Source organism: Euprymna scolopes, chromosome 1, assembly GCF_053919585.1.
Source record: "Euprymna scolopes isolate OS-2025 chromosome 1, ASM5391958v1, whole genome shotgun sequence".
Classification (NCBI taxonomy): Eukaryota; Metazoa; Mollusca; class Cephalopoda; order Sepiida; family Sepiolidae; genus Euprymna; species Euprymna scolopes.
The window spans coordinates 13362145-13381878 of NC_136482.1; the positions used below are offsets into that span (position 1 = coordinate 13362145).

General features: G+C 38.0%; 1 protein-coding gene across 2 annotated transcripts in view; it reads left to right on the forward strand.

The window, feature by feature from the left end:
• The first annotated feature begins 4698 nt into the window (after window positions 1-4698).
• LOC145280176 (conserved oligomeric Golgi complex subunit 4-like) overlaps window positions 4699-19734 on the forward strand; it is a 97929-nt gene continuing 82893 nt past the window's right edge. Inside the window, exons 1-2 of one of the 2 annotated variants that reach the window (XM_080132024.1) lie at window positions 4699-4860; window positions 10463-10545. In XM_080132024.1, the coding sequence (XP_079988150.1) occupies window positions 4750-4860; window positions 10463-10545 (194 nt within the window). In that variant the 5' untranslated portion in view covers window positions 4699-4749. The remainder of the gene's footprint in view (window positions 4861-10462; window positions 10546-19734) is intronic. The other variant, XM_080131965.1, reaches the window with a different exon arrangement.

Below are 19734 nucleotides of genomic sequence, written 5' to 3' on the forward strand. Positions count from 1 at the left end.
TACTACTTATCCATCCATCTATATTTAACTATATTTACAACATATGCAATAACCTATATCTATCAGGTATAACTGTACTCCATATCAAATGTTCTCTTGTATCTATACTGAGCATATCTTATCTTTCAGTCTTACTAAATATTCGGTTTGGGCACCAAATCAGAATTTCTAATAATAAGTAAATCATACCCTAACACTTTATCCTTATCCTAAACCTACTAAACCATATCTAATCATCCATTCCTAAACTTACAAAACTATATCTAACCATACATTAACTCGTCTCTCTCAATCCAATACTGTAGCAAATTTAGCTGCTTTCACAGCACGAATTTTTACCTATACCCTCTCCCAGTAACAATGGAAATGGAAGCATAGTAATGCCTTTTTTAACCAGGTTACCTACTAAAACCAGCCCATATATCTATTTACCAAATTACACATGACTCAAAACTTACTGTTTTTACCCGTACTATATTTGCACTCGCATCTCATGCCCTGCTATCATCTAAAATATAGCTTGGGCACAACTCGTAGTTCAATTCTTAACACCTACTCACACTCTAATATTATACTAGACCCAAGCTCACATGAATAAAAAAAAAAAATAAATAAATAAAAATAAAAGGAAAAAATAAAAAATATATATATACAAAAGAGAAAGCCTCAAACCACATTATCTCCTCCTAACAAGCCTCCTTACAATCATAGTTGCTTACACTGCATGAGCTCTACTCAACCTCTTTATCCAGTAACAATGAAATAACAATGTCCCTAATCCACTTTGAGGAGTGTAACTATTTTAGCAGATATAAACTCTACAAACTAACCCAATAACATTAACTAACCACGCGGGGTCGCAGAAATACCTGGATTAGAACCCAGGTGCGGAGCAAACCATCTCAGTGGTGACGGACCCAGTAGATCTTTCCAGATCATCCGTCTAGGAGAAGGAAAACTCTGAAACCAAACCAAAGAGGAGGGAGGCCTCTTCAGTCTTGGATGACAACCTTCCTAGAGCTGGTGACTCAATCAAATTACCGGTCTGCAAACCTAAAATGCTTAAGGAGTAGATAGGTCCTGCCTATCGCCTGGCTCCCATACTCCTTCTTTGCCTATTAGTCAGGCGCAGAGATACTATCACAGTGATTCGACAGAAACACCCAGTGGTAGATCTTGTTTCTTGTCTAGGGCAATGAACGCCGTTTCCCCACTCCCGACACACCCCACCCCTAAAGCTGGGCACTTGAGAATGCTTGAGTACCACATATGCCTGAGCAACTAGATTGGGTTGACCTTCCTCCGATGGGTTGAGGGTACTGGATTGACAGTTACTGGCTGCTGTTTCCGACTGGTAGTACAGGGGCCCTAACTCTTTGGTAGCGCTTAGAGCGGCTGCTCCATCAACAGTTGAATAATATCGGGATGTTTGCAGTGCCATGGCGCGCATGGAAAGGGACCCTGCACTCATCCCCGGTGGGCTTTCCTGAGGCCACAGTCCTAGTTGATGGAGGGTCAGCTGATGGTCTACTTGTGATGCATGTGTGATATTCTGCATAACCTCCTGTTCGGCTTCCCCTAACCCAACTGAAACTCGTTAAAAAAAACATGATGACAGTACAATCTAAAAATAAGCTTAAACCAGGCTTAGGGTCAAACAAATCCAACTTGCCTCCTCCCTTGAGGCTTGCATTCACAAATATCCGTGGGCTTAGAACTAATTTAGCTGATGTTGAAGCATTTCTCCTAACAAATACCCCGGATATCTTAGCACTAAGTGAGACTAACCTACACTCCTCCATCCCCTCTAACTACTTTAACATGCCTGGATATCTCCCACTCTGCCGTAAGGACTCTGACAGACATATGCACGGACTTGGAGTTTACATTCGTAATACCCTTCCCTTGACTAGAGAAACAAACCTAGAAACGGATGATCAAGCCTTTATGTGCTTTAGACTAATCATGCAACACAACATTAGCTACTTTTACTTTCTCTACCGCTCTCCCTCGACCCAAGACTGCACCATAATAAACAAAGTATCTGACAGCATAGACACAGCACTCTCCTTCGACACTAGCGCCCAAGTACATGTATTTGGCGACTTTAATGTCCATCACAAAAACTGGCTTGGATTCTCTACTTACACAGATGCAGCAGGCAGCGCAACTCATAGCTTCTCTGTATCTCACTCCCTAGCGCAAATTGTTACTTTTCCAACCCGCTTCCCTGATCAGGAAGAACAACACGCATCACTATTAGATCTGTTTTTGACCACAGTTCCTGATGATTGTGTAACGAAAGCCGACAGCCCACTTGGGAACGCTGATCATGCGGTGATAATGGTTGAAATCGCCCTAAACTCTAGACCCAAAACTGAAGAGCCAGTGCTCAAAACAACGAGATATTATAAAAAGGCTGACTGGGAAGCTATCAGAGATCTTATCAGAGACGCCCCATGGGGAAATATTTTTTCTCTTCCTGCTGAACAGTGTGCAACCGAGACCACTGAATCGTTCAAAACTGCAATCGAAGCGCATGTTCCCATGCGGAAATTCTATAGCAAGCCCCACTCTCCCCAATGGTTTACTTCGACTTGCGCAACTGCCATTGCTCAAAGGCAGCGTGCATTCCGCAGGTTTAATCGACATAAGTCCAGTTCAAACAGACAGAAGTACATAGAAGCTAGAAGTAACGTTAAGAAAGAAATAGCGACAGCTAAGAGGGAATTTACAGAAACCACGAAAAAACACATCGAAGCACAAAAACTAGGAACTCGTGACTTCTGGAAAATCTACAACAGTGTAGTAAATAATGGGCAATCAACAATTCCCCCACTAACCAACAATCACGAGGTTCTTTGCTCAGCAACCGAGAAGGCTAACATGCTTGCCAGTCGGTTTGCCTCAAACTCCACACTGGACCCTCTAAACCACCCCCTACCTCAATTTCCTATGCGGACAGACGCCACGCTAGACGACCTGAAAATCACCCCTGCTCAGGTGCATGCTATCATAAAAAACCTTGACACTTCCAAAGCATGTGGACCCGACCTCATCCCAGCTGTGCTATTAAAAAAGTGCTCAGCCGAAGTAGCTCCAGTTCTCTCCAAACTCTACAACAAATGCCTTAATGAATCTTGCTTTCCGAGCTGTTGGAAAACTGTTTCTGTAGTACCAGTATTCAAGAATTCTGGCGAAAGAACTGACCCATTAAATTATCGCCCTATTAGCATCCTCCCACTTTTTGCCAAAATATTTGAGACCTTAATTAACCATGCTCTAGTCCAGCACCTTACAGATGCTAAACTTCTGACCGACAAACAATATGGATTTAGACAAGCCCGTTCCACGGCAGACATCCTCACTGTAATCTCTGAACGCATATACCATTCACTGGACAAAGCGGGAGAGGGAAGAGCGGTAGCTCTAGATATATCTAAGGCTTTTGACAGGGTATGACATGAGGGTCTCCTCAGGAAGATTAGATCTTACGGTATCACTGGTAGAATACTTAACATAATTAAATCCTTCTTAGATAAGAGAAAAATCCAGGTTGTCCTCGACGGTCGTACATCTAAACAATATGATATAAATGCGGGAGTGCCCCAAGGATCTATCCTGGGACCTCTGCTGTTCCTGATATTCATAAATGACCTCCCCGACAAGATTGCCTCTGAGATGGGGATATATGCTGATGACACCACACTCTATAGCAGGCACGACAGGAAAACAAACTAACATATATCTAAAGTAATGGCAGAAACACTAGAGGATGACCTCCAATCAGTAGTGGAATGGGGACAAAAATGGATGGTAACGTTCAATGCCACCAAGAAAAAACTGGTTTCATTCAATAATTACAAGAAACCTTCTCTACCATCTATAGCAATGGGCAACGACTCTTTATCTGAGAGTACGTCTCTCAAGCTCCTTGGCCTAACGTTCACTGGAAACATGAGTTGGAACAGTTACATCGAGGGCATTGCCAGGGCCGCTGCAAGGAAGGTGGGCTCTCTCTACCGTGCTAGAAAACTTTTAACACCCGAAAGTATCCTGTACCTCTATAAGGCCACTATTCGCCCATGTATGGAGTATTGCTGTCATATTTGGGCCGGTGCATCGGCTACTAGTCTCTCGCTCCTTGACAGGGTTCAAAAGAGAGTCGCAAATCTGATAGGCCCTAAACTGGCATCAAAACTTCAGCCTCTGTCCCATCGTTGAAACGTTGCATCCCTCTGCCTGTTCTACAAGTACTATAATGGTGAATGCTCTGAAGAACTGCAAGCACTTGTGCCCCCACGACGTGAACACCCTCGACAGACCCGACAAGCTGCAAAATCCCACCCCCACACTGTAGAGATCCCTAGATGTAAAAGATCCTTCTACTCCAGTAGTTTCTTCCCCAGAACTGCTAGACTTTGGAATTCCATTCCGGGTCACTGCTTCCCCAACTGTACTGACATGCATAAGTTCAAGTGCAACGTGAACCAACATCTCGCTGCCCTAATCCCTACATAGTACCCCAGTAGATGTTTCCCCTAATAGTAGCCCCCTACACCAAAGTGGCAATGTGCCTTGTTTGGGGTGAAAATGTAATAAAAAAAAAAAAATTAAAAAAAAAAAAAAACTATACACAAGCACGGAATATTGTATTTTTCAAAAGTTATTTAAAGTTTTCGAATTTTCTTTATTAAAGGGCGATAACTCAAAAGACATTTCCCATAAGTCACCGCGATTAAAACTAATATGGCGGGTTCGAACGATGATGCCACGTCGTCTGGAACGCTAGAATCGGCTGATAAGCTGACGGATGTTGAGAAAATGAGAGAGACTTTGGAAAAACTTAGTCAAGATGAGGTAAAACAAAACTGCATTTATATATTTACCTGAAATGCATCCAGTTATTTATGTATTAGTTATAAAGCTCCTCCCACATCGCGGAAAAAGAAACCATAACAACAAACTTAGTTTTTAATCAATTGTTAAAAACGCACAGCTTAATTATCCGCAATTAAATTTAACTTAAAATAATTTTAAAATAAGCTGTAAAATGTTTGTGAATATTTGTACAGATGTTTTATACCCATATAATTTTGAAATTATATATGTTTATCTGTTTCTAATACAAAACAATTTAATAAAAGGTGTCATTTCCTCATTTAAGTTTTTAAATACACAAATTTAGTTTAAAGATTTTAATTAAATTAAGTTTTTAACTCCAGCTCAATATTATTAGCATTTTTAATTGTAATTAATTTTGGGGATCAAATTGATTTGTGTTGTTATTTGACAGTAATTGTGGTGTAACACTATTGTACAACTTATTTGAGTACTTATGCAGAATACGACCGTGCTATTTTTTTTTTTTTTTTTTTTTCTAGAAAGGATTTTCAAGTTAAATTCAATTTTTTTCGGTATCTTGTCTTAATCAAATTGTAGCAATCTCTAACAATTGCGCTTCCAAAACAAAAACGGCGGAAATCGGTACAGTTGATGCAAACACGGAACGGAAGCCACCAAGCATGAAACGAAACACGAAAGTAGATAGAAACACCCTATTTCAAAAAAAAAAAAAAAAAAAAAAAATCCCAGTTTCAACACTTCTTGAATTAATATATTTAATTTATTATTTCAAACTTACTTCATTACTTCACTTATAGAAATGTGAAAAAGTAACATTTTCTTTGTTTTTTATTGTTTCGTGTGCGAAGTGCGAAACTATGAAGAGGCGTTTTGTTTCAAGAAATTGTTTTTGTTTTGACACTTTACTAAATTTTTACCTGGTTTCCACCTTAATATTTTCCTTTAAAATGACTACTTTTAAAGGTTTTCGGGTATGCTGAAAGCGAATATAGCATTTAGATTTTCCGAATATAAATAGTTTTCCGGATATTAAGCAATGTCCTTGATTATATTCCCGAAAAATTATGAGCAAGCTTGTGTTATTATTAGGGATATGACAACAATCGATTTCTTGCTTTTGATCGGCCAAAGGACGAGTGCTTTGCTTCTCGAACAGCGGAGTGTGGAGGCGGTGAACAATTCCCCCCGACTTCAAACTCACTCCAGACTCTCTTTAGAACTTACTGCAAACTGATTTTTTCTTGCTCTTCATCAGCTTATGTATATAGGGCTGTATGGGTCGGACATACATGGGGGCCTCAGCTAACCACTCATCGTCACACCTTGGTTCATCATGATTGGATAATCAGCTACCTCTCTCATACATTTCAATTGGGTAACTTTCCACAAAACAAGAGTTTCATTGATAATCTTCTCACGCACCGGGGAGGGGGAGCCTGTCCTTGCCAGCTCCGGGTCAAAACCCTAGCCTAAACAATCTGCTGGATATCTCCAAACCATCATCTTTACAGTAATATCGTTTCATAAATTCAACTTGTGTTTTCCGTTACAAGAAAAATGTATTTCACATGGCGGTCATACTATCTCTCTCTTTTAACTGGCAGGGTGATCTGCTATTTTCCTGAACCTGCCATTAAAATAAAAAGGCTCTAATTCCTCTTTCACTGGCCCCTTTTTGGGTCAATTTTCAGCCATAACTCTAATTTAACTCTCTGTAACCCCTCCTTCCAGGATAATCTTTTCACTGTGGCTGGTTGGGTCACAAGTAAGAATTTCTTTATTTTTATCTAAAAAAAAAATTTCGTATTTAAATTAGTATCATTTTTTTATTCAATAATATAAAATTATTGATTACGTTTGTTTACCAATATTTTTCTTTAGACTTTGATATAAAACGTTTGTAAAAAGTTGTTCAAAAAGTCAATTCTAGCAATTTCATTACTCAATTTATTCTTAAATTTTATTATTCATTCAAAAATAAGCTAAAACAATTCTTTAATAATGATTAAATAGAATTTAAATTTAAAAGAAAATGATTATTTATTAATGAAAGTCATGAACTTTTTTTTTTGTTACCATTATGTCCACCCATACTAATTTAAATTAATCTTTAATTGAAGTTTTCCCATTTTTTAAAAAATTATTTTTTCTTAGTGACTCAAGATCTCAATTTCTTGCAATATCTTTTATTTTCAAGATAAACAATTCTTGTGCTGATGTTTACACGTTTATGCATACAATGGAAATATAAAATTACATTAAACAGTTTCCCTGAAATTGTTATTAAAATCACATGAAATACTTTTTGCAATTAAGGTGAAAATATTTAATAAACAATGCTCAATAGTGTTAGTTCATGTAATTAAGTTATATTGATTTCATTAACACAGGCTTTAGGTTGTTGTTTTTTTTCATAATCTTAATGAAATATTAAAAAAATGTTTAATTAACATCTAGCATGCTTTATTTTCATAAAAAAAATGAAAAATAAATTCATGCGTTTTTTTTTAGTATTTAAAACTATAACTTTAGCAAAAATGTTTTTTTGTTTACATAAAATACATTTTCACTAAGATTTTAAAAAAAAAAATAATGGGTTCATTATATTCTGAAAATTTAATTAAAATTAGTTGATTTCTTGAATTATGGGGATCGTCCATTCATTTTGCATGTAAATTGAAATTCTGGTTATTACAATGCATGTATATAAATATAATGAAGAAAAATTATGGTGTATGTACTTGTCAGCTGAGAGTTTAGATACAGTTGAACACAGATTGATTCAGAGCAGATGTTGAAATGAATCGATCAATATTTAGCGGATTGGAGATGTCACACGTGCACCCAGAGTCCAATGAATATGTAGAAAAAACATTGGCGTCTGTGTTTTCCTTTGGAGTCGTTTTATTTTATTTTTATAATTGTGAACCCATGCACACCCTCTTGCAACCGCCAATACATAAGAGATGACATGGCCAGAACTAGAGAGAAGATGAAAGGGAACAAATCCATGGCAAACAATGTTGGGGTTGTCAAGTTGTTGAGTGGGGGATATGTCCCATCGATAGCAACAAAATGGAGGTCCAAATTTATAGAGTTTTATGTAAAAACAAAAACTGATTGAAAGTAAAATGAAATATGAAACTGAATGAAATGCAAGGAAATGAATGCGGCACCAGCCAAAATGAACATGCGCACTCACTTTTTCCTTACAGGCAAAATAAATCTTTTACTTAAAATGTCCTTAGAACTCTCATTCATTTCTTACTTTTTTTATCGTCTTAAGTGTTTTTTATAGGCAACTTGGTGTTCTGTATGAATTAACTTTGCCATTTTTTTTTTTTTTTTTTTAACATGGTGGTCACTGTGACCCGATGGGGACCTTCAGAGGAATTCACACGGCTGAATTCTAATGGTGATGATGACGGTTTGATGTTGTTTTAAACAGAAATGTCTATGGGATTTTGTCAGAAAGAAAAAAAACAATTGTTTTTATCTCATTGTCTTTATGTATCTGTTAACAATGAAAAGGTTGTTTTTAAAACCTCTGTTGAGCGATATGAAAGACAGCTTGGGGTGAGGGTTGCCGCCGAGCGTTGTTCGACCGGGGTGACTAATTACCCCTAATTTGATAATAAGTAGAACACCTCAATGCAGGTTGGGGTTAAAAATTGGGTAGAGATAAGTTCGAGAGGAGGAGTAGAAATTAGGGGAACAGAGAGAGGGAGGAAATTCAAAAGAAAGAAAAGGAAAAAAGGAGTACAAATTAATAGGATAAAAGAAGAGGGGGAGAGGAAAGGAAAGAGAAAGAATAACTCCAAAAAAGTGGAGGGAGGAGTTGCTAATTTGATAAAAACGAGACACTTGGCTAATTGGTGTCTTCTTTTCACTCTGGCAGCTGATCCCTTCCCGTGGACTGACGGTAGATGAAGAATGGAGAACTTGGTAAAGGAAAGAAAACCCCCTAAGTTACTAGGCCAGTGTGTAACTATTATTTGTAAAGTCGATGACAATAATCAATTCTATGTTAAGAAAAACCAATTAAGTTTTGACTTTCTTTTCTTTAATTGGAACGCCGTTGTGAATGCAATATATTCCTCCGATAGCCCAGGTGATGTTTGGAAGCTGATTTGAAAACGGAACCGGAAAGCGACCGACGAAGATGAATTCGACCACTAGACGAAATCACGGGTGACGTCACAGGTATCAGCTACAGGAGCATCTCAACCACAAGCCTATGCACCTGAGCTGCCCTGTAGGGGTTACAGTCACCACTTATCAAGGCCCGGAAGCCACATTTTTATAATGCCCTCTTTTCAATATTGGTGGCTCTGAGTGCAATCTGTTCAACAATACTAATTTCAAGAAAATTTACATATCTTGACCTAGAAACAAAATAGTTGGCTGAGTTCAAGTTTTATGTAAAAACTGAAACCGCATGAAGTTAAAACAAAATACAAAACCAGCACATTAACTCGTAAACTGAATGAAACTGAAACAAAATAAAAAAAAAAATAAAAAAATGAAAGTGTTGTGTAATTAAAAATGCGATTTTGAAATAGATTTTTATTCTAAAATTAAAATTGTACTCTATGATATTTCCCAATTTTTTATGAAAATATCTGAGTTTTTATTTGGAATTACAATTTTTGCTGTGTCTTTTTATATACAAGTATCAAAAGTTTTCCTGTAGTACAAAAAGGAAAAGATGAGATTTTTCAAATAGGAAAAAGCAATTATCCAAACTCACCCTAACTCTCAAATTAACCTCCAAATTAACCCTAACTCAAGCCTAAGAGTGGTGGTCAAAGATTATAAGATAAATAATAAATTAAATGTTAACAATCGATTTTAAATCAAGATTAAAGGTTCCATCCTTTCTACGTTCACGTTTGGAGTTTATTAAACATTGATAAAAAACTATTAGACTTTCATGATTGAAACTTGATGGACAAGTCAAATGGAATGAAGTTGATCTGTACTAAATATGGTTGGTTCATAGAAAGGAATTACACCTTCTCCTAATGATTCCATAGGTGGCATTTTGAGGGAAGGGGTCACCCTAGAGATACCGTTTTTTATACAAATGGTTAGAGAAGAGTAAGTCAGAATTTTTTTTAAATTTTGCATACCATATCCAAGTATGCCTATCATTGAATGACAATAAAACCAAAACTGTTGGACATTTATAACTGAAACTTGGTGGATAAGTCATGCATAGGCTGAAGTAAATTTGTACTAAATATGGTTAAATTGCAGAAAGGATTGTGATTTTTCTTAACAATTCTATGGGTGGCATTTTGAAAAGTGGTAGGTGAAAGTGTTGCAATGTGAAATGAAGGATATACTTTATGATGTTTAAGTCAAGTTCTGAAAACACTTTGCTGGCTTAAAATCCATTTTTTTGGTGGCTTTTGTGCTTTTTTAAAACTCATTTTGACCTAAAACAAGACATATTGCCACTATAGAAGGATCCCATCTTCTTTGCAGCAGTCTTGACAATGTCCTTAATGTCTTTGTTCTAATTCATCTGTGAATGTTAAGCCGAAGAGAAAGTTTAATATATGTTATAACCAGTTTTAATTTTCACTTTCAGGAAATTGTGAATACAGAGTTGACTGGTTTGCTGGAGCATCAGACTTTATTAGAAAAGAAAATGATGGGATTGCATAAGATGCTGTAAGTAGATTATTTGCATAAGTTTTTTTGTTTTAGTACTGAAAATTTTTTTTTCTATGATAGACAATATTATCTGTTAAAGATGAAATAACCAAGGCCCAGACATGAATGTGTTATGAGATAAAACTTTATTATAGCAAGCGCTAACACGTGCGACTGGTCTCAAAGGGAAAATCTAACTGACTAGTCGCATCCGGGGTTTTACCCTTGGCGGCCCTCTCCTCATATAAGGGGAGATAATCACTCTTTCCTGGGGCAGGATAAATGGGATGGGATGTTAACACTTCTCCGCTTTCCTTTCTTGTGCTGATGAAAGTTTTCAGGAGACATCATCAAAGGGTTATCTGCAGGGAAAGGGAAAGAAAAAGAAGAATTTAACAAAATTATGTGACACTGTGTTTTAAGGATTAGAGAGATTGTTCCTTGGGTTCAGATGTGAATCCTAGAATTTTAAAAGAGGGGACTCCCTTTTTTGTTAAGCCATCAGCAATTTGTTTGTCAGTGGGTATCCAGGATATCTCTGCAATTTCTCCTCTGTCAACCATTTCTCTAAGGATGGCCATTTCAATTCTTAGTCTTTTATCGAGGATTTGTGTGGTAGAATGCACTGCATCATACAAACAGGAATTGTCTGTTTTGCATGTTATCTTGATGTTTGTAGTGTGATCTTCCATTTGCAGCAAATCCAGTATCAATTTTCTGTAATAATGGCAGGCTTCAGTAAGATCAACCATGGCCAGAGTCTCCGCAGCAAGCGTGCTTTTGACTATTCTTTTGATGCGTTTAGATTGCCAGGCTATTGGCATGTATTGGTTATTACTACCAACCAGAAAAATAATGTAGCCACCTTGTGATCCACCGTCAATTAGGTTAGCAAAGGATGCATCACTGTATGCTATAATTTGAAGCAATTTAGGGTTTCCAAGATTGGGAATATGGATTTGGGATTTCTCCTTTTTTGCCTTTTTGATAGTCCTATTTATTTGTTTTATACATTCCACATTTTCTTGTTTTAATATGGAACTCAATGCACTGACATCAAAACTGAGGTCAGGTCTAGTTTGAGTGGCTAGCCAGTTGAGTTGACCGATTAGCTGTCTGGCCTCGGAGATCTCAGTGGATATCAGCTTGTCTTCCAGCCTTCTTCCATTCTGCAGCGGAATGTGTCTGAGTTTCTTTGTGTATTCATCTTGTCCAATATTGATGTTACTATTGGATTTTTTTATTTCTAATCCAATATATTGGAACTTGGCAACTTCTTCAGATTTCACTTTGAAAAGTTTACGAAGTTCATTAATGACTTTGTTCTCAAAGGTTTCTGAACCAGCAAAGCAGAAATCATCGACATGAGTGGCAATTATGCCTTGAAGCTTGTTTTTGAAATGCCAAGTGAAAATAGCCTGGTCATATTTTGATGGTGTGGCCCCTAGCTTTACTAGTTTCTCTCTAAGTGTTAGGTACCAGGATCGAGATGCATCTGTTAGACCATAAACACATTTGGATAATTTCCAGATGTAACCAGGGGATACATTGGCTTCTTTGGGAGGAAGAAGGTAGACGGGTCGATCTAATTGCTTGCTTTGTAAAAAGGCAGTTTTGATGTCCATGGATTTGCATACCCAACCACTTGCTGATATAACTCCTAAGACTGATCGTAAACTTTCTTTTGAACATGTTGGGGAGTCATTTCTAACATTGCAGGCATCTTTATCTTGAAAGCCTTTCGCAACAAGTCTGGCCTTAAAGGTTTGTTTTCCATTCAACTCCTTGTTGGTGTAGACCCATCTTGTGCATATTTTTGGTTGGCCCTGATCTAATACTTGTGTGTAGACTTTGTGTTCAACCAAACTTTGGAGTTCTCTCTTTTTGGCCTTATCATATTGGTCATTAGAGGAGTCAGTCATTAGATTTACCTCCGTGGCTTCATTAGTGAGGGGTTGGTCATCTTTGTTTGTCTCCCATTCCAAGACCCCATTCTCAAAATCTAGCCAGAATGGGTCACCTTCCTCCATAGCAACGTTCATTAAATATTTATTTTTGCCAGTGGCTTTACCAGCTCTACTGATCACATTCAATTTTCTCCATTCTTGGTCTTCATCATTGGTGAATTTGCATATTATAGTTTGGCCTGGTTTAGGCAGTTGTACAGATTTGGTGGCCACTTTGGGTAACGTGTCACATTCATTGGCCTCATTCTGCTCAGGGTCATCAATTTCACTGCCCTCATCTATTGGCACATAACCACTTGTGGTGGCATTGTTGTGCCTCTGAGGTTTTGTTCGTACACTGGTGTCTTGGTGTTCAGAGGTGTTGTGGTATGTGTCAGGATATGGAATTAAGCATGAAGGATGCACTCTAACGTATGTGGCTCCATGTTTGACTAGTACTTGTTTATGTTCCCAGCCTATGACAGCACCGGGACCAAGCCATCGATCAGATTCATTTCTTTTAAAAAGGACAAGGTCACCATTCTTGTATTGATCAATTACACTGGTTCTCACCTGATGACGGAGAGCTCGTCTCAATTTTTCAGAGGCTTCACACTCTATGAAACCTTTTCTTGCAGCATGCATGGCATTGAGGTTGTCAGCAACAATTTGACTAGTACTCACACCTTCTAGTGCAGGAAGTTGATCATTCAGGAGAGAAGGCATGTTGGGATTTTTTTCAAAAACCAGTTGGTTAGGGCTATAGCCGTGTGAATTGTGAAGTGCATTCTTGGCATTGACCGCCCATGAGAGAGCAACATCAAAGTTACACCGAGCATCTTCTAAAGTCTTCTTGACCATTTCTCCCAGAACACCATTGTGTCTTTCATTCAATCCATTACTCCAGGGGGATTGTGCAGCAGTGGTACGGACTACGATATTCAAGTTTTGAGCCATGTCTCAGAAGAATTGATTGTCAAATTCCCGGCCATTATCAGTAAGAAAAGCTGCTGGAGCACCAAAATATGCAATCCAGCGTTTGAAGATGGCAGTGAGTATATCAGAGCTCTCCTTACTTGTAAGCCTAACAGCGACACTATATCTGGTTGCATGGTCCACCAAGTGTAGTACTTTATGTCCATTAATTTCCTTTATATCCATGGCTACAGTCTGGTTAAAATGAGTTCCTAAGGGAAATCCTACAACAGGTCGAGGTGCAGGTCTTTTATACCTGAGGCAGGTCTGACAAGCAAGAGGAAGCTTCCTCAGTATATCCATAAATTCAGCATCTTTTAAACCACAGCTTTTGACAAGATTACACAATTTTTGTGCACTGGGATGGCTGAATTGTCGATGTAATTTGGTAGCAATTTTTAATTTCTCGACTTTGCTCTTTTTATTAATTTTGTTTAAAAATAAAATATATCGTAACTTACCCCGGTCTGGTGGAGGTGTAGATATAGGGATGTGGTAGTGGCCAGAAGTGGTGCACAGCAACCTTATTTTTTTTCCAAACATTTCCGCTGTGTCATCATTAAAGTTTAGGGTTGTCTGGGCTCTTTTCATGGCCATCTTGCTTAGTAGCAAAGGGATATCAGCGTCAACAACATCACTCATTATTTTAATGTTCATCTTTGCAATGACACATGGCAAAGTTACCTTTTGTAGAGATTTTATTTTCATACCATCTCCAAATTTAAAGTATTTTGTGCCCTCATCATAAAGAATGTCTTTTTTTGAGTCCTCGGACAAGGTTTCAAGAAAACAGTCCAACCATTTCTTTCCACATACCGTCGCTGACGCACCAGAGTCCAAAATAGCACAATTTATGGTTTCTCCGAAAAGCGAGTTCTCCGACTCCCGTCGATTAAGCAACACTATATTAGCGATGTCTTCACAACTGCCGGAAATATCGTTTTTATGTTCATTTAATAATACCATATTTTCTCTTGAATGGTGATTATTTTGGGAATAAGGACACTTTTTGGCATAGTGAAATTTGCATCCACAGACGTAACAAACGGGAGTCTGACTATTCGAAAAATTTCGATTTGGGTAGCGGTTATAATTGTGTGGCCGGCCTCTGCCATTATTTGTGCTGCTACTACGCATGAAGTGAGGGGGAGAGGCAGGCTTATACGCATGACGTCGTCTCGTGTATAGTATCTCACTGTTGTCCTGTGTCTGTGTGTCTGCCTCACTAAAAACGACGTTGTCAGTTTCATTTTTTATGGAAATGTTTTGTGGTCTAGCCGTGGTTAAGTTTTCACATGAAATCTTTTTTAATTGTTGAGCCATATCTTTTAGAGTGAGGTTGTTTATTGTCGCGCGTATTAATCTCTCGTTTTCGGGGTTGAGATTGGCAGACTTTAACGCGCGATAGGCTAATACGGGTTCTGGTAAAATTATTTTAAATTCCCTGAGTTTCGCTACGTGCCTGTCGAACTGGATTAAGTAGTCATTTATGGAAGCGTTAGGTTCACACTGATAACTTTCAAAGTTCTTGTAGGATATGAAAGCAGACTGGTTTTTATCCTGAAGAAAAAGTGTATCCAGCTTTTCGACGAGATTGTCCATTCCTTCTTTGGCATTCAGTAATGAAATGTCCATTTCTAGTACAGCAGCGCGAGACTGTCCGGTGAGCGAAAGAAATACAGCGGGAGCTTGTTTTGAAGGCGGAATGTTCGTTGCTATCTTCCATAGTTCAATTTCTCGTTTCCATGAATCGTAAAATTCCGGGTTTAGTCGTGGTGGTTCAAATATTCTGGAACTCATTATGTTTTTTTTTTTGTTTTTTTTTTTTTTGTTTTTTTTTATCTTCGTACGCTCTGCTACCAGATGTTAAAGATGAAATAACCAAGGCCCAGACATGAATGTGTTATGAGATAAAACTTTATTATAGCAAGCGCTAACACGTGCGACTGGTCTCAAAGGGAAAATCTAACTGACTAGTCGCATCCGGGGTTTTACCCTTGGCGGCCCTCTCCTCATATAAGGGGAGATAATCACTCTTTCCTGGGGCAGGATAAATGGGATGGGATGTTAACATTATCTATAAGGAATTAGGTTTGAAGGCTATGACAATGCAGTTTGGTAGAAAACCCCTGTTGGGTATGAGACAAGGCAACCAGAATAAATGACTCTATTGAAAGATTTCAATAATTTTCAATTAATTATTCATTTACCAACAGAATGTGTTCAACAAGGATGCTACCAGTGGTGTTCTTTGGATTTTCAAGGTAGACCTCATCTTCATCGCATTAGTAAATAAATAAATTGTTAATCAAAAATTATTGAAATTCAATATTGTCTTTTCTTCTGTTTACTGTACAAGGCTCTACATTGCGCGTGATTTTCAAAATGGCGACTAGAAATAATGAAACACTTATCTTTTGACGATTGTATTTCTTTCACTGACAATCTTCCAAAGCTCACTACTGAGAGAAAAATATCTTTTCAACATTTTTTTTTTCTTAATAAAATGAAGAAAGTATACTGGCAAGGATGCTGCAAGGAAAATGGGTTCCCTTTATTGTGCTAGAAAACTTCTCACATTTGCTAGTATCCTATATCATGCATGGACGATTGCTGCCACATCTGAGCTGGTGCTACAACTACCTGTTTCTACTTTTTAGACAGGGTATGACAAAAAAGTGTCTCTAATCTAATAGGTCACACACTGCCTACCCAGCTTCAGAATTTACCTCATCTCACAATAGCAGAAGTCCTAGAAAACGACTTTCAGTCTGTAGTGGAATGGGGCTGTAAATGGATGATAACATTTAATTCTACTAAGACCAAGCTTATTTCCTTTAACAACTACAAAAACCTTCTCAACCACTAATTGTCATGACAAATAACACCCTACCTGAGAGCTCATCCTTCAAACTCCTCGGCTTAATATTCACAAGCAAGATTGCTGCAAAGAAGGTAGGCTCTCTTTAATATGCTAGAATACGATTTGTACAAAAGAGTATGCTATATCTTTATAAAGCCATAATTCACCCATGCATGGAGCATTGTTGCCACATCTTGGCTGTTGCATCTACTACTAGTCTTTCCTTAGACAGGGTCCAAAAGAGAACCAAATCTAATAGGTTCTGCACTATCAGTCAAATTGCTGTCTCATGGCCGCAATATTGCATCCCTGTGCTTATTTTACAAGTACTTTAATGGGAAGTGCTCTGACAAACTTACTATTCTGGGGGCCTCCTCAATGTAAATGCACCCAACCAACCAACTTGACAATCAGCAAAATTCCACCTCTTCACAGTGGAGTTATCCAGATGCTAGAGAACTTTCTACTCTAATAGTTTTTTCCCTCAAACTGCTAATCTTTGGAATTCTCTTCCTGCTCCCTGTTTCCCTGGCTGTACTAACATGCAAAAATTTAAATGTAAACAAACATCTTGCTGTTCAACTCCTCACTTAGATTGCTCTCTCTATAAATCTAGCCCCTTATGTTTCAAAGGCAATGTTTGAAGTGAATCAAAAAAATTTTTTTTTTAAATGGAAAGCACCACATTTTCACAGCATCATGAAACACTTGAAAGTAAGTGATTAGACTGTATGAAATAGAATTGGGTGACAGCTCATGGTTAAATTAAAAGTAAACGTGTCATTTTGACTTCCGCCTTTTTGTTTAAAAAAAAAATATGGAAGTCATGCCGGTGTATACCAAGAAAAGTACTTTCTGATTAATGTTTAATTGTTTCTAGTTTCTTTATAATTAAAAAATTAACGTGAATTGGTTTCCAGATTAACTAAAATAGAAAATATTTTATGTTTATTTTATATTAAAAATAATTGAATCTGAATTAAGAAATCCAAAACTCTTTTTTATTTTTTTTTTTAATGCAAGTTTAATGGCCACTCAAGGATAGAGATTAAAGATATTGTCAGGCGCAAATGAGACCACTGAATGATTCAAAACAGCAATTGAAGCACATGTTCTCATGCGGAAATTTTATAGTAAACCCCACTCTCCCCAATGGTTTACTTCCACATGTGCAGCTTCCATCGTGCAAAGGCAGCATGCGTACCGCAGATTTAACTGACATAAATCCAGTTCAAACAGACAGAAGTATATAGAAGCCAGAAGTAACTGTAAGGAAGAAATAGCGACAGCTAAGAGAGAATTTACTGAACTACCAAAAAATGCATCGAAGCACAGAAATTAGGAACCCGTGACTTCTGGAAAATCTAAAACAATGTAGTAAATAATGGGCAATCAACAATTCCCCCACTATCCAACAATCCTGAGGTTGTTTGCTCAGCAACTGAGAAGGCTTACCTGCTTGCCAGTAGGTGTGCATCCAACTCCACACTGAACCCTGCTAACCACCCTTTCCCGGACTTTCCTTTGCGGACAGACGCCACACTATACGATCTGAAAATCACCCCTGCTCAGGTGCATGCTATCATAAAAAAAGCATGTGGACCTGATCTCATCCTGGCTTTGCTATTAAAAAAGTGCTCTGCTGAAGTAGCTCCAATCCTCTCCAAACTTTACAACAAATGCCTTAATGAATTTTGCTTTCCTGCCTGTTGGAAAACTGCTTCTGTGGTACCAGTTTTCAAGAATTCTGGTGAAAGAACTGACCCAGTAAATTGCCGCCCCATTAGCCTCCTCATGCTTTTTGCCAAAATATTTGAGTCCATAATTAACCAAGCTCTAGTCCATCACCTTACAGATGCTAAACTTCTGACCGACCAACAATATGGATTTAGGCAAGTCCGTTCCACAGCAGACATTCTAACTGTAATCTCCGAGCGTATATACCATTCACTTGACAAAGCAGGGGAGGGTAGAGCGGTAGCTCTAGACATATCTAAGGCTTTTGACAGGGTATGGCATGAAGGTCTTCTCAGGAAAATCAGATCATATGGTATCACTGGAAGAATACTTAACATAATTAAATCCTTTTTAGATAAGAGAAAAATCCAGGTTGTCCTCGATGGTTGTACATCTAAACAATATGATATAAATGCGGGAGTGCCTCAGGGGTCTATCCTTGGACCTCTATTATTCCTAATATTCATAAATTACCTCCCTGACAAAATTGTCTGTAAGATGGGTATATATGCTGATGACACCACGCCCTATAACAGACACGACAGAAAAACAAATAAACACATATCTAAAGAAATGGCAGAAACACTAGAGGAAGACCTCCAATCTGTAGTGGAATGGGGACAAAAATGGATGGTCACATTCAATGCTGCCAAGACTAAATTTGTTTCCTTCAATAACTACAAGAAACCTTCTCTACCACCAATAGCAATGGCCAAAGACTTTATCTGAAAGCACATCTTTTAAACTCCTCGGCCTAACGTTCACAGGAAACATGAGTTGGAACAATTACATTGAGAGCATTGCCAAGACTGCTGCGAAGAAAGTAGGTTCTCTCTACCGTGCTAGAAAGCTACTAACGCCCGAAAGTATCCTGTACTTCTATAAGGCCACCATTTGCCCATGTATGGAGTATTGTTGTCATATTTGGGCTGGTGCATCTGCTACTAGTCTCTCACTTTTCGACAAGGTTCAAAAGAGAGTCGCCAATCTAATAGGTCCTGAACTATCATCACAGCTTCAGCTTCTGTCCCATCGACAAAATGTAGCATCCCTCTGCCTGTTCTACAAGTACTTTAACGATGAATGTTCCGACGAACTGCAAGCACTTGTATCCCCTCTACATAAATACCCCCGACAAACCCGACAAGCAGTACAATCCCACCCTTCATAGTTGAGATCCCTAGATGTAAGAAAGCCTTCTTCTCCAGTAGTTTCTTCCCCAGAACCGCTAGATTTTGGAATTCCCTTCCAGGTTCCTGCTTCCCCAACTGTACTGACATGCAGAAGTTCAAGTGTAACGTGAATCGACCTCTTGCTACCCAACTCCCCACCTAGTACCTCTGTAGCATGTGTCCCTAATAGTAGCCCCTTACATCATAGTGGCAATGTTTGAGGTGAAAATGTAATAAAAAAAAAAAAAACCCAAAAAAAAACACCATCATGAGAGGACTGGAAACAGTGATTGGAATGGACATAAAATTATTTAAGTTGATTATCCAAGAGAACAGATCAAAAAGTATTTGTTTACATTAGACTTGAAAATAATAATATTGTAGTCGGTTGGGAAGCAGCTTCGTAATATTTGGTTAAATTTTAAAAAAATTATGACATTTGACTTCAGCTTTCCTTTTAGCGGAAGTCATGCTGGTAAAAAGTTCCTTCTGATTAATGTTTACGTAATTGTTT